The sequence below is a fragment of the Panicum virgatum genome, chromosome 8N, assembly GCF_016808335.1.
Source record: "Panicum virgatum strain AP13 chromosome 8N, P.virgatum_v5, whole genome shotgun sequence".
Taxonomy (NCBI): domain Eukaryota; kingdom Viridiplantae; phylum Streptophyta; class Magnoliopsida; order Poales; family Poaceae; genus Panicum; species Panicum virgatum.
Genome location: NC_053152.1, coordinates 32,220,097 through 32,241,898, shown reverse-complemented (window position 1 = coordinate 32,241,898; position 21,802 = coordinate 32,220,097). Strand labels below are relative to the sequence as shown.

General features: G+C 41.8%; 2 protein-coding genes across 5 annotated transcripts; both read right to left on the bottom strand.

Annotated features, from left to right (window-relative positions):
- Positions 1 to 4,894: 4,894 nt before the first annotated feature.
- LOC120685551 (ABC transporter I family member 11, chloroplastic-like) lies at positions 4,895 to 8,334 on the bottom strand. 2 transcript variants are annotated; one of them, XR_005679631.1, is made up of 11 exons: positions 8,037 to 8,334; positions 7,881 to 7,944; positions 7,077 to 7,156; positions 6,954 to 7,005; positions 6,738 to 6,871; positions 6,513 to 6,627; positions 6,306 to 6,392; positions 6,142 to 6,190; positions 5,817 to 5,901; positions 5,498 to 5,641; positions 4,895 to 5,372 (listed from the first exon to the last, which is right to left on the bottom strand). XR_005679631.1 is itself a non-coding variant. In XM_039967545.1 (10 exons), the coding sequence occupies exons 1-10, from the start codon at positions 8,108 to 8,110 to the stop codon at positions 5,563 to 5,565; spliced, it is 819 nt and encodes a 272-aa protein (XP_039823479.1). In that variant the 5' UTR covers positions 8,111 to 8,334; the 3' UTR covers positions 4,895 to 5,562. The 2 variants fall into 2 exon arrangements, 1 of the variants encoding a protein (XP_039823479.1); XM_039967545.1 differs by having other exon boundaries at positions 4,895 to 5,641.
- Positions 8,335 to 16,230: 7,896 nt separating this feature from the next.
- Positions 16,231 to 20,682, bottom strand: LOC120686130 (protein LAZY 1-like). 3 transcript variants are annotated; one of them, XM_039968297.1, is made up of 5 exons: positions 20,481 to 20,637; positions 19,986 to 20,058; positions 18,019 to 18,887; positions 16,751 to 17,030; positions 16,231 to 16,508 (listed from the first exon to the last, which is right to left on the bottom strand). In XM_039968297.1, the coding sequence occupies exons 1-5, from the start codon at positions 20,484 to 20,486 to the stop codon at positions 16,489 to 16,491; spliced, it is 1,248 nt and encodes a 415-aa protein (XP_039824231.1). In that variant the 5' UTR covers positions 20,487 to 20,637; the 3' UTR covers positions 16,231 to 16,488. The 3 variants fall into 3 exon arrangements, with proteins under 3 accessions (XP_039824231.1, XP_039824232.1, XP_039824230.1); XM_039968298.1 differs by lacking the exon at positions 19,986 to 20,058 and having other exon boundaries at positions 20,481 to 20,682; XM_039968296.1 differs by lacking the exon at positions 20,481 to 20,637 and having other exon boundaries at positions 19,986 to 20,474.
- Positions 20,683 to 21,802: the final 1,120 nt, after the last annotated feature.

The following is a 21,802-nucleotide window of genomic DNA, read 5'->3' as shown; positions in this document are numbered from 1 at the left end:
AAATGATATCGATGTTTATTTGGAACCACTGGTGGATGATCTAATGAAGTTGTGGAACGATGGTGTCAGGGTGTGGGATGAGTACAAGCGAGAACACTTCACTCTGAAGGCAATTTTGTTTGTAACAATCACATACCTTCCCGGCCTTGGTAGCTTAGCAGGCCAAGTAACGAAGGGTTACAAGGGATGTGTGGTTTGTTTGGATGATACCGACGCAAGATGGTTGAAGAATAGCAACAAAATGGTTTACATGGGTCATCGTTAACGATAGTCAGCCTTAACGATAGTCGAATCGAGGTTTATGACTCACGAAAGAGGCCATTATCACTAATCCAGCCCGTCATTGATGTCGTCAACAAGTAAAGCAAGTGAATTTATACGATATTTCAATGTCGTGTGTCTTATTCATGCAATTTCTATTTCATAATTTTGCTCATATATAGGGCCTTCGCTAAGTACCGTAAGAAAAGCAAAATCCATAGACCTTTTTGGGGAGACTTCACTGTAGAAGAGGCTAAATACATCCTCAAGCAGCCTCCGGGCAACGATCACTGTGGGTTCTATGTAATGCATTACATGCACTGCTACACCGGCGATTGCAGAAGCGCCGAAATGGTTTGTATGAAATGGTTAATTGATATATGTTCTTGTGTCTTGAATTATCTAACTTGTCTAATATCTGAGTTGGATTCACTGTGGTTAATTTCTGTCATTTTTTTTTCCAGAACACTGAGTTGGATTCACATGAATTGCTCATGGGCGAGCTAGTAGCACTTCAAGAAGAACTAGCTGGATGGCTTGTGGACTACATGGTGAAGCCAGAATCTGAGTACAACATAATCTAGGTGCAATGTCTAGATCGTATCGTTCTTGTCAAGCATTGTAATATATTTGGTGTATGGACTAGATGTTCTTAAACTTGATGCGTGGACTCTATATTTTTTATTATGATGTTTGAACTCTCTCATTTGATTTCAATGTATAATATCTTATGGTTCAATTCTGCTGCAATAATTATGTATTATAAACTCAAGAGGGCCTTGAACTGTTGAAGACAGCTATAGAAAAGGCTGGATACACTGGAAAGGTACCTCCTCTATTCACTACTTACCTCATAATTCAACCTTCGTGTATTGTTGATTCAACCTATCCATGGCAGGCGGTTATTGGAATGGATGTTGCTGCTTCTGAATTCTTCAGTGAGAAGGATAAGACTTATGATCTTAATTTCAAGGAGGAAGTAAGAATTGCAACTTCTTATTAAGCCTTTTATTTACTTATAGCTGTTCTTTATGCTGTTGTTTAAGTTATCTATGGGCTTATGATAACAAATGAGTTTTTATTTATATTTACGTTAATTAACTTTCTTTGCCAAAACAACGATGGTTCAAACAAAATCTCAGGTGACAGCCTGAAAGATCTGTACAAATCCTTTGTTTCTGAATATCCTATTGTGTCCATCGAAGACCCATTTGATCAGGATGACTGATATGGCGCTAATTTTTAGCTGACTCCCCTTTTTCCTTAAACTGTATCGACTCCAAATACATGCACAAGTGAACCAAGAAATTTAATCCATGCCATTATGTACAAATTTTAACTTTCCTGTTATAGGAGTGGCACCATGTTTACTGCAGTTGGTTGGCCTTCTTGTGACTCCTGAATCCCCTAGATGGCTGGTTAGTAGCTTTACTTTAAGTACTAATTTTTTGATGAATATTTAGTTCCATTACCGTTAATATGTCTTTCTTCCTATCAGGAACATGTTTTTTCTGTTGTTTCCTGACAAACCAGCTCTGCGGTCAGGTTGGAGTCGGGCTAATGGTCCTTCAACAGTTTGGGGGAGTGAATGCCATTTGCTTCTATGCCAGTGAAATATTTGTTTCAGCTGGTAATGAATGATAATCTATTTCCTTAACTCGCATAAAACATGTTTTGTTCATGAGAAGAGAATTTTTACACCGTTTTACACCGTTATACAAATGATGCAATATTATTATATGAAAATATTTTTTTGATGGGAAAAAGATCTTCACCGCCGGTTCGTGTATTCAACCGGCGATGTTGATGTCTCCATCACCAACGGTTCCAGATACGAACCGGCGGTGATGGGTGAACATCACCAACGGTTCTGGAACCGGCGGTGATAACCCCACTATCACCAACGACATAAATCCAACGCCTCCCGAACCGTTGGTGAAACTCCTTACGAACCGGCGGTGATGAGGGGTGCTGGAGTAGTGGACATGACTGGAAACAAACTTTCCAGACTGGTATGGAAATTTCTACATACATATATCATGTACAAGTTTGCTTTTACGGTGCGATTCTTCCCTTCTTCCTGTCGTAGAATATAGCTAGCTCCTGAGTTGGACTTGTAAAAAGTTTTGGACTAGGGATGAAGCAAGTATCCGAGTATCACTGTCGCCCAGATATGCCATTGTTTGTCTCTGCAGCCTTTGTGCCGAGACTAATCAACCATGTTTAATAGGAAATCCTACTCTTATGTGGTCTCCTATGGTCTGGAGTACCTGTGCTCTGGTGTTTCAGTCTGATCTGATGCTCCCCTCTTGGATTATTCGTTCAATTCAGGCCAGCTACTGGATTTGTACTGTCTCCTTACATTTTTTACGAATGTACAACTGCCATCTACATTTCAGCTGCACCTAATTAAGGTATATCACACCAACAAAAGAAATACGAAAGGGTACTATAATCATCTCTTTATTGGTAAAAGACTGTCGTATACAGAAAAACCTGTCTTCAACATAAGTGAGTCACGTATACAGAAAAAAAAACTTATATTCGTGTTAAAAGAGGTGGCAACTAATTGTGTCTAAAGTTTTCAGTGATAATTAGGGGAAACCAATAAAGAATATAAATTTTACTTCATGTCTCGCATACAACCCCTCTAGAATGCCCTTTTCTTTTCTTTCGCGATTTTATAAGAATAGTAGAATATACACAATAAACTTGCACAACTACGAGTGAACCTCCTGTCACACGTGTATGAACCTCTGGTAGCATGCTGTCAAAAATGACGTACGCTCACCTACAAAACATTGGGTGGCATGTTTGCACGCACCATCACACCAAGAGGTGATTCACCTTAAGATTGCCCTGAACAGCTAATAGTGAAGAGAATTCTAGATTATATAATAGCATTAATTGTACTACAGTTCATAGTGACCTCGAACCATTACGCTTCACATTAACACTTACGAACTCATGCACACACACCCTGCTCTTCCGAAAGGTTGTGTACAGGACTATAGGTAGATCTTGAGATCAAGAGATAAAGTCATCTTTTGTGCCTCGTTGTCGACGGGCCTCTCACCTATCAGCTATCAGTAGAAAAAATAGCTATAGTAATTTAATTGAGCGTCTCAGGGTAGGGTTTTGTGTGTGGGTGGGTGGGGGGGGGGGGCTAACCGCTATTGTTTGGTTGTCCCATGCCCCATACTATACTAGTAACATATATTAAATACAGAGATAAACTCAGTACATCAACATATTTGATGCATAAGGAAACATGCAGTCTATTTTTCATTTAGTAAGATCGAATATATGGCATTCGAAACCATATAGTCAGGTCCAAAACCAGGGATCTTGTGGAGAACATGGTTTTCAACCAAAAACCATGCACCTTTCAGCCTTAGTGATTTTCTAGAAATAAATACTTTGCAGTGAAGATAGAGGCTGCTAACCCAATGAATTTCGGTTTTGTCTAAGGCAGTTTTACCATACAATCCTTGCCAATTACTAACTAAAATATAAAGTACCTTTTTTTTACAAAACGTATTTGTTCATACGATTTTATGGTGATCAGATCATACATATCTATCCATGAGGTAATCATGGTAAGAGATCTTGTCTATGAGGAACACCTATCCACTTCAGAAATATTCAATGCACTCAAAGGTAGTTTTCTTAATCATTAAGACAAGGTACATAGCTAGTAATTATTTTCATTGCTAGCTGTTTCAATTTTAGTTTAGTTCTTCAAAAAAAATTTAAAAAAATCCCTACAATTCTCAATTAGAGACGGATTTATTTGAAGTATATCCAGAACAGCAAAAAAAAGAACTTACTGCAATAATATGCTCTGTGGTTCTTGTTTCTACTAAAAGGTCCCAAGTAGACCACTATATACACCAACAGCAATTTATCTCCATGCTCCTTTGGTAGCCAGCATGGTATTTTCATTCATCAGTCAGAAGGTCCAGGTAACCTGCACCAATTTGATAACTGATGCTGACATGTTCAAAGGCTCAACAGACCAAAGGAAAGCACAAGGCAAATGATAAAGTAGACCAACCAGTAGCATGGTCCTTTCATGTGGAAAAAAACACACCACCAATCTATCCAGCAGAGAGAGTGACCTGACCTACCATATCTTTCCAAGTATATCAGCTTCCAGGAGCCTTCCTGAGAGAAGTTTCAAATGGACCAGTGATGGCCCTGATCAGAAGAGGTGTCCTGTTAGCAAGATCCTTTGGCTCTTTTGCAGGATCTTGGATAGCATCACTTGTTTAATATTAACAGTCCTGACTAAATCAAACATACCTCCCTTCTGGCAATGCGGTGGCGATGTGGACATAAGCACGTGGGGTTTACAATGGTTGGAAAAAGATGGGCCGCGAAGGCAACAATTGGAGTCTAGAAGGCATATGAAAGTTTCTTGTTTTGATCATGTACGCTGATGTTGGTAAACTGTGGCACATGTACAAGTAACCTCAGTAGCATAACTTTGTTTGTAAAAGTGACTACATGTTTAAATGTCGAATATAGTACATGAGATTGGCATGAAGCTGAAGCAGAACATGACGCTAAGCAAAAATTTATGCATGGATTCACCGGAAGAGAATTTTCTGACCACCATTTTGAACTTATGTAAACATAAAAACTACTGCATGACAGATTTCTCCCATTTCAGAAGCCGTGGAAAAAAAAGTTAAGGTGACAGAAGGTCAAAGATCTTTAGAGGGAAATAATCTGCTAGTGAGCACTATATTCTTCTGGCATAAAAAGTTTTTTAAGAAACTGTATTCCAAACAACTCTATTAAAAGTAAAAGTAAATGAGGTTCTCTGAATCTCTTCAATGAAAATACCAACACCATCATCAGCATCATTTTGACCCATCTTTCAAACTCCACAAGGCTCTCATCATCCTCATAACTCGTGTGCAACAAGGAGCTATAGCTGGATGCCTGGATCCTCGTTCCGAATTCCAATAGCACTGTTCAACGATCAATTTAGCTCGACAACGTCTGCATCACAGACTGTTCCATTCCAGCAGTCAAAGTTTGGGACTAACGTCCATGATCTCTCATCCAAGTTTTCTAGCATTTTTCGTACCCCGATTCTCGATCCTGTGCACAAGTCATCATGTATTACCAAATACTCAATCACAGCCATCTTTGACTCCATTGTATCTTCAAGAAATTTCAGAAACATTATCCAAGTTTATAAAAGTAGTTCTGTAGTTGATCTTACTAGATTGGGAGTGGCCAGTAATGTTTATGCCAGCATGTCTGACCACTATACCAATGAGTACATCTTCACACAGGCAAAGTTTCCACCTTCAAGCTCCCTCCCATTTGCATTCTCCATGAGCGATCTACTAGTGGATATAGTTCCCTGCAAAATATTTTCAATCAGCCATTTTGGAAATTCATCAGTGACGTTAGAAGCTATTTGTTTTCGCTGAATGGATGCACGGAAAAAACAAAATGATTTATAATCATTCACTTTGTTATTCTCAACATGGTGTACACATAGAACCTTCTCTTCCATATTTTGGGTTTAAAATTACCTTAGATCGTGACTTACAACCAGTATTGTGTGGTGCTTCTTTAGGTCCTTCAGGAGATTCACGACATCAGCCCGAGCTTTCCAATCTGACATTTTAAAGTAGGAACTTAATAAACACATCCACCAACATGATACAAATTTCAGCATTGTATTTGGCTCTTGATATCAATCCTAGCAACTGTGCAACAGATGGTACCATACACAAGCAAATATGCATTAAGAAGCAGAGATAAATGAATTGATGAAAAGCAACCTTCAATGATTGGTCCGATTAATATGATAATCTAATCACATATTGATTTTGTCTGATTAATATAATCACATACCTAAACCAGCAAGTGGCTCATCAAGCAGCAATAGATCAGGAGTTTGAACCTACAAAATAGAAAAATAAAAACAGGCAGCATAACCAATCAGATATATTGTTTTTTAAAAAAGTAAAAAGAAAGAGATAGAACATCAACTCATAATAATCCAATAAACGCAATACCAGTTGAATTGCCAAAGCAAGTCGCCTCTTAAACCCACCACTTAGAGACTGTGGATCTTCATCTAATGAAATGGTTTTCAGACCAACCTAGTATGTTTCACAAGAAATCAAGACATCAATTTAAATTGTGAAAGAATGGGTATTTCAAGAAATTGTCTAATAATTACAAAAGGTGAAGGTGCTCCATTACGCAGAAAAATTATGTACCGAGTTAAAGGCATTTTGAAGATTTAAAGCGAGCTGCTCTTTGAATAGGAGATCTGCCTTTTGCCTAGGCCATCCAAAAGTAACTTCTTCAAGTACAGTATCTGCTAAGAAATACCTATAACAAGATATGATAGACTCTTATGTTTCAGTGAAATTTTCAAGCACCATAGTTTAAAAGTAATCCTGTCCATTTTACATAATCTTCATGAAAGGAGTAGTTCAAACCTCTCAGGAAACTGAAATACAATTCCAACTCTTTGAGAAGTTAGCATTTCAGACATGCCAATAGGATTCCCACTATCATCATACTTCTGAATGCAAATAGACCCAGAGGTAGGTTCTGATAGACCAGCCAAGAGCTGAGAGACTAAGATGTTACTTCAAGCCGAAAGACAGAAAATAAGGAAATTTAGCAATGTCACAGAGCATTTCAGTGTGCACCTGTAAAAGGGTGGTCTTTCCACTCCCACTCCGTCCAAATATCAAACCAAAACTGCACAAATATTGTTGTTAGGAATATAAAAGCTTCCAGAAATATAATTATTCCAGGGCAAATATGCTTACCTTTTCTCCCGAAGAGAGAGGTTAATTTCATTCAACAAGTTATGTTCAGTTCCAGGAGGACGATAGGTGACTTTTCTCACCTGAAAGAAATTGATGTTCATTTTATTTACAACAAATGTAAAAAAAGTTAAATCGTATATGTAGGCAGCAGTAATACGAACTTGTAGCAAGAAAGACTGGAAGGGTAAAGTGATGCAATGTACACAACATTGGACAAAATTACGAACACCAAATTGTGATACTGCAGTAAACTTCAATTCTCAATAAGACCTAGCAAGCTGGTTACCATTACTCTCCTGCATTCCTGTGAGCACCCATCTCAGCAAGCCTGAATGCGTTACAGTTCCTAGATCGAATTGGGAGCACAGAAGCATATGTAGTGTAGCATATTACAACGATGATTTTTCCCACATGCAGCAGCTATGCTAGGCCTGCGGGCTTGTAGCAAAAGAGACTAAAAGAGTAATCTAACGTAGGCTACACAGGAGAAATTTACGAGCCCCAAATTGTGAAAGCAGTGCAGTAAACGTGCTATTTAGTCATTTATATGGCAGTTCCCTCCACTTCGTTTCTTGATTAGACTTAGCAAGCTGATTACCATTACTATCCTTAAAGTCCCAAGCTTGATTTTGAGGGTATTCGACAAAATTGAAGTTGTAAAGCTTTCCCTGCATTACCCAATTTGGTGACTTCTGTGAGCACCCTCTCATCTGACCTGAATGCGCTACTGTTCCTAGATCGAACTGGGAGCACCAAAAATCAAAATACTATCTAAAGTAGGGGAGCGAAATAGCCAACGCGCACCTCCAATTGGGAGTACCCAGCCTCGATTCTTGCCGCCCGACGGCTCCGGGAAGCCCTCCATCTCCTGTGAAGGAACAAATTAGTTGCAGACAAAATTCCACCGAACCATACGCACACTAGAAGAGAAAATCTAGTTCACGGATGACCCCGCCGTACCAGGACAGCTTCGCGGGGGAATAATAAGAAGCCGCCGGAGGGATGGCGGCCGCCGCCACGGCCGCGGCGAGCATGGCGTCGAGCGGAGCTTCGGGGGGACCGGGCCGCCCCCTGGTTACCGGCTTGCTTGGGCGCTCATCGACGGTTCGAGGAAGCCTTTGTTGCGTGGTTGTGGGGCGGGGAGCACACGCGAAGGCGGGCGGCGGCCAGGCGAGGAGGCAGGAAAAGCTATCCAGTAGTGGCGCGAGGCTCGGGAAGACGATGACGACCAAACGGAATGGTGCAGACCATGGGCTTGGGCCTAATGTGCTGAAGCTAGCCTGGTGGGCTGCTTTTACGTCATGGGCTTGTGGCTCTGTACCCTTTGGTCGGGCGGGTCCGGGAATCCTATACTCTTCCGGAAGTTTTTTTTCTACCCCACCTTTCCGTGCTTGAGATTCGTGCTAAACATTACATTTGCTAGATGGTATCCGCAACCTTAGCCCAACCCCCGCCCCTACCTCCAGCTTCGGGCTGCCACCGTGGCGCGCGAACCTCGCCGTGCCGCTGCTGGCCCTGGCGAGAGGTAGTAGGCGGGGGAGGTCGCTAGCGGCTAGGGTGGTGGTTGAGACTGGCGACGAGTTAGGGTCTGGAGTTGTCGTGGTTTGGAAGCTCCAATGGTCGCTAGTGTTAGAAGAGGTGAGGGGAGGAATCGACATACGGGCGGCGGTGCGTGGGTGGGAGGTGAGACGGCGGAGCGTGCACCGGTCGGGGTGGTGTCTACCAGCACTTGGGTCAGGTGCAGGGGTGGGGAGTGGGGACGTGGTGTCAGAGAGAGGTTAGAGAGGGTTGGGGTGGTGACACTATCGGGCAGCATGCGCGAAGGAGGCGGCTGCAGGGGCGGAAGCCGTCATTTTTTTTTTGACACTGTCGTCATGGGTTTTGGTGGGTTGGAAGATGGCTTGTTTATTCATCTTCCGGAAGCCATATAGGAGTCCCCGAATAGGTGGCGTGACGACACACAATCAATGCAAGCAGGTTCAATGTGACGAGGGGACATGTTCCAGCAGGCGTGTCCCTTCAGGCCTCCTTCAACAGGTGCGGATATACGTCTTCTCAATTCATCAACTCGAATTTGTTTGAAATCCCTAGAAATAGAAAAGAAAAACCTTTTTTTAAAAAAACCTTTTTTTCTTTTTCTCACATCTATTCGATCTTGGATCCCAATCGAGTCCAACAGCTTATCGGGCCATGCCCAAAACCTATGGCCCAGAGCTCCGGCCCCACCCCACCAAAATTTATATCCATCTTCCAGTAGATTTTAGCTTCCGCACTTCCAATGCTTGAGATTAATGCAAACAAGCCAATCCGTTGGATGCACCACAAACCCTAGCTTCCTCTCTCTCTAACATTCTCTCTCCCCACCACCACTAGCCACCCGCGCCGCCCGCCCCACCCCGCCGCTGCGCCACCACCACCTGCATCGCTGCCTGTGCCGCACCGTTGTTTGTGCGCCGCGCCGCCTCCGCCTGAGCGCTGCGCCACTGCCTCGCCGGAGAAGAAGCTCCTGGTCATCGTCATTCAACATTTTGAATTCAACATTTGGTGCTTCCAATTTCAACATTTTCTCTGACAAGATTTTGATCGTCAAATGTTGAACCTGTTTACTAAAAAAGTTGAATTAATCATATTAAAATATTGAATATGCTTGCATAAGTTTGCATGGGATAATTGGATCAAAGTAGACTTTGAAGATGGATGCCTTATCTATCTTCCATGGTATATATAGGAAGTCCCCCTCCTTGCGTGTCTATGTATCGTTTGCAGGATATAGGCCTTGTTTGGATACTCCCTAGAAGATTCTAGAATGATCCTTGACCGGCCATTAGGGGTGTCAAACAAATGCAGTTTACAAAACCAACTCCAGAACCCTGAAGAATTTAATGAGGTCTTTGACCGTGTGATTAGAGGATGGTTACTGTAGCATTACTATAGCCAATCATCGATTAATTACCATCATTAGATTTATTACGAAAAGTTCCATCCATCCCTAAAAATATTTTTGCAAATAGATTTCATTTAGTACTTCATACGATTCTTTTCTCGGGAAACATAGATTCCTAGAATAATTAACCAAACACGGCCTAATTGCCATCTACGCGCGCACGGTGGGAGGCGTGAATTTAGCCTATTAGCGGTTTCGGCCTAGGATGCGGGCGTGTCTATACATCGCATTCTGCGATTTGAACCGGTTCTATCGCAAAAAGAAACGGGCGTGAGGCCGCGTTGCGCGCCAGGCTGGCGGGCGCGCGCGGACGGTGCGACGTGCGCGTCGGCGCAGCGAACTGCGAACGAACGGGGACGCCGGCCCATTAATCTTATTGGCCTGGAAACGTTAATTTTTTTTTTCATTCGCTTCTTCTTGTTCACATTTTTTGTTCTTTTCTCTCACGAGCTTTCATTTCACGGGCTTTCTTTCTTCTTTGTTTGTAAACATTTCAAACAAAGTGTCAAGTGAAAAAAAATGTTTGAAAACAATTCGCAATGTTCTGGATAGTTATCAGAAATGTTCAGAAAAATTGTTCCGAAACATTTCATAGTGTTTTTGTATACATATTCATATTTGTTTAGAAACATTTCAGATTGTTCTAGAATAAAATTTACATTTGTTTTGGAAACATTTCAAAGTGTTTTGGAACTTTTAGTTTGTTCCGAAACATTCGGATTTGTTTAGAAACACTATAGAGTATTCCGATTACATTTGTTTTGAAATATTTCAAACTGTTTCGTAACATTCTGACTTTTGTTTCTATTGTTCCGTTTTCATAGTGTTCCAAAACTTTCATTTTGTTTCGAAACATTCAGATTTGTTGAAAAACATTTCGAAGTGTTCTGAAATATTTACATCTGTCTTGGAAATATTTCAAAAGTTTTAGAGTGTTCCAAAACGTTTAGTTTGTTTAGAAGCATTCCTGAGTGTTTCGGAACATTTCAAATTTGTTTTGGAAATATTTCAAGTACCAAGCAATATTCTGCAGAAAAAAGAATAAAAAAGAGCAAATAAAATAGAAAGAAGTACATAATCATGTACGCACAAATTGACGACGAAAGCTTGAAACGACTTCTGCCTTACTGTTTGAATGCCAGCCTGCATTGGAAAAATATAGATTTTAATATAATACACTTGGGAAAAATAATAAAATTATTTTAATAAATCTATCAAAATGCGAAAACAACAAAATAGCAAATGAAAAAAAAATGTGAAAAGAAAGAAATAAAGAACAAACGAATGTGAAAAGAAAGAATAAAAAAAGAACAAATGAGCCATTGTGAGCAATCGTGAAAAGAACAAATGAGCGAATGAAAAAAAAGAAAGAAAGTGAAACTGGCCGATTCTAATAAGTACAGGCAAACAGCCAACTTGCCCAGGCGCCTGCACCCTACAGCGTCATCATGGCCGTGCGCCTGTACCTGCCTTCGGTCTGCGTTGCGCGTTGCCTGTTCTGCGACAGCTCGCATGCGGGTAGCACGCGCGATAAATAGAAATTCGCTAGGATGCGATAAGAATTTTTATTTTGTCACATGCAAGAGTGCAGAAGGTTGGGCGCGTGGGCTGACAGGCTTATTACATGGTCACATGCAAGAGTGGCAGAAGTCTGCAAGAGTGTAGAAGACTTTTGATTTTTTTTAATTTTTCTTTGCATACTATTTTGTCCGCCATGTATGCTTTGCTGGGTCGTAAAAGTGCGAAGAATTGAAGTGATTTTGTTCACTTGTGTGGACTAATTTATTCATTATATCTTCTTTGTCAACTAAATTATTCATTTGTGATGTTGATATATTTCTTCTCCATTTAAAATAATTTGTTTGCTTGTGGATCCCATTTGTTCAAATTTTAAGAATGATTTGTTCGTGCAATTAAATTATTTGTTCGATGACGTGAAAATAATTGTTTGTTCAATATAACCAAGTGTCCGCAGCGTTCAATGTTTTTGTTCACAATGTATTATTATTTGTGCATCATGTTTGACATTTTGTTTGCTTGTGGATCCCATTTGTTCAAACTTTAAGAATGATTTATTCGTGGTGTTAAATTATTTGTTTCATGCAAAGAAAATAATTGTTTGTTCAGTAGAACCAAGTGTTCGTAGCGTTCAATGTTTTTGTTCGCAGTATATTATTATTTGTGTATTATGTTTAATATTTTATTCTTATAAAATGGTCATCTTTGTCCTATTGTTCAAAAATTTTAAAAAAAACTTTAAAATATTATTTAAAAGCTATAGTTAACTGTGATCTTATTTATTATTTAAAAACAGAGCACTGTGGGTTTAGAAGATGATGGAGTGCATGAGCATGGGCTTCCCTGACTTCTCCTCGTGCACTCCATCCTCATCTCCATCGCCGCCCTCCTTCAGACGATGACAACGACCCCAATGGAAACCCTTGTCTTGGCTGCGGCAAGAGCCGCGAAGTCGGCTCGTGTCCACAATCGCACGCCGATCCACAGTGGATCTTTTCGAGCTGCGTCTTCTGGAATTGACTATTGCGTGCTGCAGCGCATGAGGCGGCCGGGCAAACGGCTGGCGTTGCCCAATGGCAAAAGAATCATCGAAAATTTTAACGAGGGCTTGGAGTTGTGGACCTAAAACTTTAAGGAGGGCTTGGCTGTAAGAGCAAGTATAATAGCTGGCTGCAAGCGGGCGAATGTCTACATAGAGCTGAGAGAAACGAGGAGAGAGAACGGAGCGAGCGTTTCACGATGCGCCGGCTGAAGCTTGTTGGGAAGCGCTACAACCCCTATTATTGGCTGATCAGTACTGCAGAGCATTGAATGGTGGTGGGGTCCGTCACAACATGCGCCATATCTTTCTGCCTTGCAGCCGGCAGCAAGCGGATCCATTAAATTCGCTCTAAGGATATGCACCGCAAACCCGGTGGGAGTGAAGTGAATTCCCAAGCCAGGAACCATCGGACGGTTGCCCGTTACGTTATGTTGTTGGATCCTCGGCATCCGACCAACGAGATCTGTATGCTTGACAATCATAGATGTGAATTCTCCCATGAGGAATGGCATAGTGAACATGTTTCCCAAAATATGATTCAAGCAATAAGGACAATCGGGTTTCTCACAGATATTTTTCAACTTCCAAAACTCTGCTTTAGATGATGTGTGGTTAATCCAAGTTGTTGTCCTAGGTCCCTGTACGACTCTGGTGAAGAATACCCCTCACAACAAACAAGCTAAAACATGTCGTCCATTTGTGTTTCAGAAAGTGACAAGCATTTCAAGCCATCTTTCGGAGACAACCCAAGTAGCTGGGTCAGTGTGTTGCCACCAGCTGAGGCTCCTTGTTTCCCGGAGCAAAAAAAAAAGCGATCATCATGTTGCAGTGTACTTCTGCACTGGTCAGGATTCTATTTATGATGTCGTGTGTTACGTACAATTACCATATGATTTATTTCAGTCGTAAATACTGTTCACCGACATTATAGAACAGTGCCAATCTTTATTCTTTACTAAAAGATAGAAGCATCTGATTATTGCGTTCCGCAGTGTATCATACTATCATAGCATAGATAGGTTCTAGCAGTTTTGATTATCAAGCTTGGATTGGACCCCAATCTTAATTCTACTATCGACCGGAGGTTTAGAAAGTCACGGTCGCTCAGCCATGCTTTCTGACCATTAGTTTCACCTATGCCCGCATAACGACATCCCCACATGGTGGGCCCCTCAGCGTTGTGTTTACTGTTTTAATTTCTATTTTTCCATCCCATCTTCCGTCTCCCTCTTCCGAGTTTATTTTGTTCTGCATATAATTTTTTATCCTAATTTTCTTCCATAACTTTTGATCGGCATCTTTTTCCTTCCAAATTTTTTCTCAACATTTATTCTTTGGAATTTTGATCATAATTTTTCTTCCAAAAAAATATTTCCAAATTTTATCCCTTTTCGAAAAGTTTTTCTCATAAGTTTTGTTATCATTTTTTCTTTCAAATATTTTCTGCAATCAACATTTTCTTTTATTTCTAAGTTTTTGTCTTCAAATAATGTTTCTGATATTTTTATTTCATAATTTTTATCACATTTTTTTCCAAAAATTTTCATCATAACTACTGCTACATTATATATATATATATTTGTCACAAAGTTTTTCTGAAATTATTTTTCATTTTTTCTCTTCTCCTACTTCTCTTTTCTCCATTCCGTTGATAAAAAAATTGCATAAATTTTTTCATTCCTTTTTTTTATACAAACTTCACTCACGCAGTACAGTTTCTTGCGTTTGTAAATAATGTGTTAGAACTTTATTGGAGTGAATTTTATCATGACACCTAGCGTGGGTTGGCGACCAACGCACCAGTTAGCTGGTGGCCGTAGCCGAAAGGAGAATGGGATCTGGGCCATCATTCTAGCGGAACGAGTGGAAAGATACTCCCTGGTTACTTCTTTGATTGGAAATCGACCGCACCGACCACAATTTACGGGTGACCGTAAATCAGCGACACCCGGCCGGATTGGACTGAGCTGCCAGACTCCAAATGAATGTCTTATTCTTGCAGTCACTTGCTAATCGAGAAGTTGCATTTTTTGCGATTTAGCTGGATGCTCGTTGCACCCCATTTACAATGTTGTATGTTGCTACTTTTTTTGGGAAATTAGTTTGAAACAAAATACTGCACTTCCACGGAGAAGGAATCTATATCATTGACGAGTAGGGTGAAACAGTGTGAAGATCGACACTGCCACCCAACCACTAGGCATCTCACTGTCAAGATTTTATTTTGTGAGCTGTGACTGTGACTGCAAATTGCTGCTGGATTAGGATTACTGTGCTGTGATTGCAAAGTTTATGGTCCGAGAGTCCAAGACGTGGATGAATGCATATGCACTAACTGGTATCAAGAACTAAACCAGATCCACATCCCATAGAGTCAAACCTAAAAGAATTATGTGGTGAAGTGTTGAAAGTTATCACCTGTGGTGTACCTTATAAATCACTGGAGCCTATTTCCTGAGAATATTTTTTTCTGTTTGGACCATAGCAATTTATAGAATTCAATTACTGAATGACCACAATGGGTAAGTTAATTAGCGAACCAATCCTTAAAATTTACACCATGAGCTCTTGCTTGGTTTATCTTCTCCAAAGGGAATTGGGAGGGATTGAGGAGGATTTTGACTTGTTGGGGATTTAATCTCTCCCAACCGCCACCAAAACGAACAAGCGCTAAATGTTTTAGAGATTAGGTATTGTGCCCGAAACTCTGTTTTAACTTTAAAGGATCAAGCCTCCGAATACCCGACGTGCAGAATAATCAGATATATGATTTCACACTCTATCCACTATGTACAACTATTTGTTCGTGTAACAAGCACATAGCAAACTTTTTTTTTTTTGCTTTTTGCTATTTGATTAGTATTTCAGCGTTATATCCAACCTCCGAGTCTCATGAAGTACATCATATAACCACTGCTGGCACATTTTTGCAGAGGGGCTTGATTAGTTTTTTTTAGAAAATGGATAAAGTTCCGAGGGGCTTGATTAGTTACTTTCTATAATGTTTTGCTTTTTTAAATGACAAAAATGCATTCATGAGTCATGAAGGTACCTACTGTTACGATAGTCGTCATAGTGAAAAAACATAAAAAAGGATATTTGTGTGAACTTCAACAGTATCTTGCTAAACTATTAGCCATTCTGCAATCTCCTCGACTGTTCCCTACAACTTCGAAGACTGCAAGTTCTCATCATGATCAATTACTGGTTACGTTTACCTGGAAATAGTTTCTGCACAGAAGAGATGCATGCACAAAATGCATCCCAGTCCCAAGTCCCAACCAAGTGTCCAAGCCTCTAGAGATCTTCAGTCATCTAGTATTATCTTTCACTGTACTAGGAACAATATACCATTGAGAATCTTGCAAACACAATTCAGTGAACACTGGATTTAATGTTCCCCTGCCTGGCCTAATTCATCATGCACACAAGCAAATGTCCAAACTGTGAATAGATAAAAGGTGATAAACAGGGCCATAAGTATAGACTGCATCCAGCCTATTGAGGAAAATGACAAGTGTTTCTAGGCCCCTCCCTGTCAATGGATCTTCCTCTGCAATTAGGCCACCAACAAGAGTTCAAGAAGCAGCATGATGAGGGGGCCCAAGTGCCCAATGCAAGGCCCCCAACATGCACCCAAGGCTATCAACTAGTAGTGTCCATAACACAGCATTCACATCTTGATGCAAACCATACATTAAGTTCATACATTCACAGTCCTTTTCCCCTTTATAGACTGACACATACAGCTCATTCAGGTAACATGCTGAACAAACATTTAAGGATTTTGTAGGAGGCAAGCACATAAACATAAGTACACAATATGCTCAATATACTCACTATGCTTTATTTTTTTTTTCAGGACACACTATGCTTGATATTGACCAGCCAACAGATCCTGACTCTCTCTATAACTCCAGCACCAAATCTGCATCCAGCCAGAGAGAAGAGATGTTCAGTCAGTGAAGTACAAGGCAGGCTGCACAGATACAGTAAAAACGAATTGATAGCTCCTGAAGATTCTTTGCCAATAACAGTATGGAAGTCTCCCTATCAAGACTGCATTTTGTGACTGCAAATTATTGGTGGGATTACGATGACATGCTGGGGTGTCGTTGCAAGGTCTATGGACCGGGAGTTCGAGACGTGGACGGATCAACATGCACTCACATTCAGCGTCGGTCCTGATCCAGTGGCCGCTCTTGCTGCTGTTGAGTCCCTCGTCGTCGTCGTCGTCGGTGGGAGAAGTGGCGCCACCGAAGGAGGCACGGTTGGCGCAGCAGCCGAACCCCGGCGCGCGCTGCTCCTTGCGGCACCTGAGCTTGGGTGACGCCGGCTCCGGCTCGTCGGCGCCACCGCTGCTGCTGCCACGCTTGCGGCACTTCTTGGTCAGGCTCCTCGCCAGCGCCGTGCTCTCAGGGTACACTTTCCTGTGGAAGATTTGAAGGATCTGCAAATGAGCAAAATGCATCCTTTTTTCAGAACTATTGCAGTGCCCGGCATTCCCATCATTTTGCAGAATTCAACAAAAAATAAAACCAACTAGTACATTTCATAATGGCATGCACCAATTATATGGACTGTCAATCAAGTGGTATCTGCAAAAGATTCTTCAAATAATTGTTAATAAAAAAGTTCTTCAGAGCTTATCTTAGAGGGGCTCATGTATGATTCATGTGCAGCATCACTATAGAGGAAGAGGCAAAAGGTTTGATGATAAAGATGTCGCGGAGCAAGGTCTAATTGTTCAATCGGAGGCTAAGGATAACATGACAAGTGCAATGAGCCATAAAGATAACAATGGACAGGAGATTGCAAACAAAATGCCGTGTCAACTCGCTACCCCCACTCCTAACAACGACTTGACTCCTAGCTGGTGTGCCAGATCTGTAACATAAGTCGACATTTCATCGAAAGATTGTCGATTAGGATATGACACCTCGAGCTCTAGAAAAATCTCTCTTGCCTATTTCCTGTTTTGGACATTGACATTATTGTTTCAACATGCACTTGATTGAAAATACAAGAACAATGTTGTGCCGTGAATGAACTAGTAGCTAATTCCTTTCAAAAGGAAATGGCCATCTAGTTGGTAAAAAGGACCTCAAGCAGGGGTGTGTGAGGGTAAACTAATTCGGTAGCGAAACTACTACTAATATTTCTATGACAAATATAAAGCTTCCCTTAAGTTTTAGTTGCAAGCTTTGTACAAAACTCAATTAAAAGAAAATGGAGCAAGAACTTTGCAAACGAGTAGGGTATTCACGTCAGTTGATTTATTACATGATAAAAATTGTAACTGTTTGGCACAAACCAAACAGACACAATGCATGTTTACAATTACTTTGAATCAAGTAATAAAAATGAAAAAAAGGTTGAATTAAGTTCAAGAATTTCTCCACAATTCCCTAACCAAAAACTTGAGAAATCGATCATACCTTCTGAAACTTGCTCTTGGTCACAGCTGCACTCGCTGGCGCTCCTTCACCGCCGGCGACTTTTCCATCCTTCACCCTCTTCTTCAATGTCTTGTGGCCGCCGCCGCCTTCTTTCCCTGATTTCCCGTCGCCCCTTTCTCCACCGGCGGTTGCATCCCCGCCGTCCTCGCCCTCCTCGACGGCGACGAGAGCCACCTTCTCTTCGGCGAAGCGCGTGCGCATGAACAGCTCGCCGAGCGAGGTGCGCCGGCCGCCGCCGTTGCTGTCCCGCGGCTGCTCCAGGCGCGACTCGACGTCGCTCACCGGGGAGCCGAACAGGAAGCCCTGCAGCGGGCAGTCCACGCCCATGGCGAAGCTCACCCGCGCCGACGCCACCAGGTCGCTGGCGGTGCCGCTGTTGCGGCCGCCGAGGACCTTCTCCAGCTCGGCGCTCACCACCATGAGGTCGTCCTCCGTCGTGGTGTCGTCGTCCTTCTCGGCGATGGCCTCGACGACCGCGGCGACAGCCTTCTCGACGACGACTGCGGCCTCTGCTGGCGGCGGCGGAGGGCAAGTGAATGTGGGCGTGACGGCGCCGTCGACATCGTCTTCCTCATCCACGTTGTCATCTTTGTCATCAGAGTCTGATTCGGCATCAACAACGTCGACGTCGTACTCATGGTCGTCTGCGTCTGTAGGAACCGCGACAGCAGCGATGCCTAGAGTGCCAATGGTGAGGAGGCCGCTGCCGCCGAAGGTGAAGAGGTCGGCGGCCGGCGGCGAGGGATGGTTGGTGGTGAAGGCGTCGTCGGCGAAGTATTCGTTGGCGGAGGCAAGGAAGGTGACGGGGTCCGGCGAAGCCAGCCCGGTGATGCAGTTGCAGGTCCCACCTGCAGTGACACAGTGAATTAGTATCGTTGTGTTTGCTAAGTTTTTTTTTTTACTTTCCTTTACTCTTCTTCTTGGGTAATTGTTGATATCTTAGAAATTGGAAATAGATGAGTTTCAAAATTTATGGAAATGTTCCGATCCTAGAAAAATTTACTGTACCTTAGAAAGGTAGAAGCGCGATATACAAATTTGGTTCGAATTTCTATGAAAAAAGAACAAATTTTGTTGAAACGCCTGTTATATATTTTGTTTGGTCACTGTGATGTCACAAGGTAGCATTCACCATTTCCATTTGGATTGATTATTCTGTACAGTACTGTTCACCTAGCTAGCATATCAGTGTGGGTCTTTACCTATGAAGATTATTCTAAATATCTGAATTTCAAACAGTATGATAACCATTATATCCTGAATTTTTTTCCATCTCAAACTAAACTACAAAAATGATATAAAAAAACGAGCAGTACCTATATATATCATTTCCAGGATACCTTCATATAGGACAATGTTGCTATAAAGAAATATTATCTAGAATATGATGGGGTTCCTGCTAGTGCTAGAGCTGCAAATTGTTGAGCTAGCTAGGCTTAAGCTGGAAAGGAATGGCATGTGGCATGTCCAGTCTAATGTGACAAACAGCAAAGTTCAAGGATTTCAGGGATCCATACTATTCAAACTTAGCATTATGAAATTGATACGTATGAGTTGTTGCTGACATGTGGGCCCCAGCAGGGAGTGAATTTTGCATGCACATGTGCCTGCTTGCCGGTGACAGTTCATAGCAATATGGTAAAACTAGCTTCTCCATATTTGCTGTGTTCGCTTGGCTTGTCAGCCAACCAGTCAGCAGTACTGTTCTCTCATACTAAATCAGCACCAGCCACCAGCTACCAGCCAGTCAACAGTACTGTTCTTTCGTAACAAATCAGCACCAGCCATCAGCCATAGACAAGCGAACACAGCGATTGTGGCCCATACAGTCCTAGACTCCTATGTACTATGTTGTCAGTTTAATATAAGAAGAACGTTTGTGCAAATAAAAAGAGCTGCTAGGAATGAAGAAATTAAATAGAGATCGACCAGGTAGATCGATGTACCTCCACCGTTGTTGAACTCTTTGAACACATCATTACTATTCTGTCGTAATTTCCGGTGCATCCACCCCAGGAGCTGATCACACATGCATAAAGAATCTCACAAAAGGTTGATTGTATTTTGCCGTATATATACCAATCGATCTGTTGTTTCTCTAACAACTGTATAATGCTGTCGTCAGATTATACAGAGTTTGATTTGTCGTAGTGTCAGTAGCAAATCAAACTTGAACAGTTAGATTCAGAGTTGTGCTCCTCTTTGGAGATCGGTGAGGACAATTACAGAAGAACAGATGCAAACTTGCTACATTGATCTGATGTATTTATCGAAAAGCCAACACAAGCAAATAGCTCAAGAGAGAATTGAACCATATTCATGGAGGCAGAAATTACTACTTTCCAAATGAAAATCATAATTCGAGAACCATAACTGAATAATCAGGCAAGAAGGAGATGAATAGCCGGAAGATGATGATGAAGAGCAAGGTAGGGACTGACCTTCATCTTGGAGAGGCTTGTCTAAGCCGGGAGCTGGAGCCGGACGAGGCATTAATAGAAGATGAAGATGGAAGCCGCCAGAGGCAGAACAGGCGGACTGCAGCTGCAGGAGTGATCCATCAGTCGGCAGATCAGAACATGGGGAAGACAACAAACGGTCGAGTAGGGGGAAGGTCCCATGTAAGCCACAACCTGCACAACCCTACCTTGTGGCCTTTCGCAAAAATAAAAAACTACCTTGTAGCCTTGTGTATGACCTCTCAAAATAAATGCTTGCTTTTTTTAAAAAAACGAAACCTTAACTTACCGAGGGTGTTTGGTTTGAGGAATGGAACGACTGTACTGAACAAGACGCGTCTCGCATCTCCCATAAACATACAAATATCTAGTGGAAATAAGAAATAATATTTCTATCATGCCAAATGTGGAGATAATCTCATAATAAAGACGGCTAATTTGGTGCCTAAAACCAAAGAGCCTTTATAATGACTCCATTGTGTAGTTTGGTACACGTCCACAAGAGCATGTCCCACGTACTGCAACCTCTGTGTCCGTGGTCACTTCACACCTTCAAATCAGCAGGTGTGCGCAGCGGTACTCCTCTACTTTCCCTGCCTGCTTTTCTTCATCTGATTAATCATTCAATTCATCACTCATCATTTAACAAAAGCAGTTGTGGTGGCTGGTAACGTGTACTTGCAAATTCAATAGGATCTAACCGTACAAAAAACCTTTATAATGAATGTGAGATGGTGATTGAACAACTGAACTGAGAGCATCAAGAAAACTAGAGCTAAATCGACGGATCCTAATTCCTCCGTGAGTATATAGGGACAGATATGTCGCAACAAAAAACAGCTGATCGAGCGAGGAAAATAGCCATTGACACTGATAGAAAAAGGGGCATTCGTCCCTGGTGTTTGTACCGGCGGTATTTTCAGCCGATACTAACATATGATTTTAGTATCGATCGTATACAAATGTACCTCAAAGAGCATTTAGTACCGGCTAAGAGTATAAAACACAGGTCCTCCGACTCCCAGGAGGTAATTTAGTACCGGTTGATGGCTCCAACCAGTACTAAATTGCATAGATAAAATTTAGTAACAGCTAGTGGCTCCAACCGGTACATAAGTTCTCAAATTAGTACCGGATGGAGAAACAGCCCGGTACTAACATCAACCGCACCGACAGTCCATACATGTTTTATCTCCTCCTCTCCCACCAGCCTTATCCACCAGCGCCATTATCTCCTCCTCTCCCGCTCCTTCCTCCCACCCTCCTCTCTCTTCCCTCTCCTCTTTCACTACCGAAGGCCCTCG

What these genes read in the sequence shown, in the direction of transcription:
- LOC120685551 (XM_039967545.1), bottom strand. Translation starts at nt 8,110, where the DNA reads ATGCTCGCCGCGGCCGTGGCGGCGGCCGCCATCCCTCCGGCGGCTTCT. An exon ending in TTCAAAATGCCTTTAACTCG is followed by an intron (nt 6,393 to 6,512) that starts GTACATAATTTT and finishes GAAACATACTAG; the next exon opens with GTTGGTCTGAAAACCATTTC. An exon ending in TGAGCCACTTGCTGGTTTAG is followed by an intron (nt 5,902 to 6,141) that starts GTATGTGATTAT and finishes TTAAAATGTCAG; the next exon opens with ATTGGAAAGCTCGGGCTGAT.
- LOC120686130 (XM_039968296.1), bottom strand. Translation starts at nt 20,070, where the DNA reads ATGTGTGATCAGCTCCTGGGGTGGATGCACCGGAAATTACGACAGAAT. An exon ending in AGAGTTCAACAACGGTGGAG is followed by an intron (nt 18,888 to 19,985) that starts GTACATCGATCT and finishes GTGTCACTGCAG; the next exon opens with GTGGGACCTGCAACTGCATC. An exon ending in CCAAGAGCAAGTTTCAGAAG is followed by an intron (nt 17,031 to 18,018) that starts GTATGATCGATT and finishes GCTCATTTGCAG; the next exon opens with ATCCTTCAAATCTTCCACAG.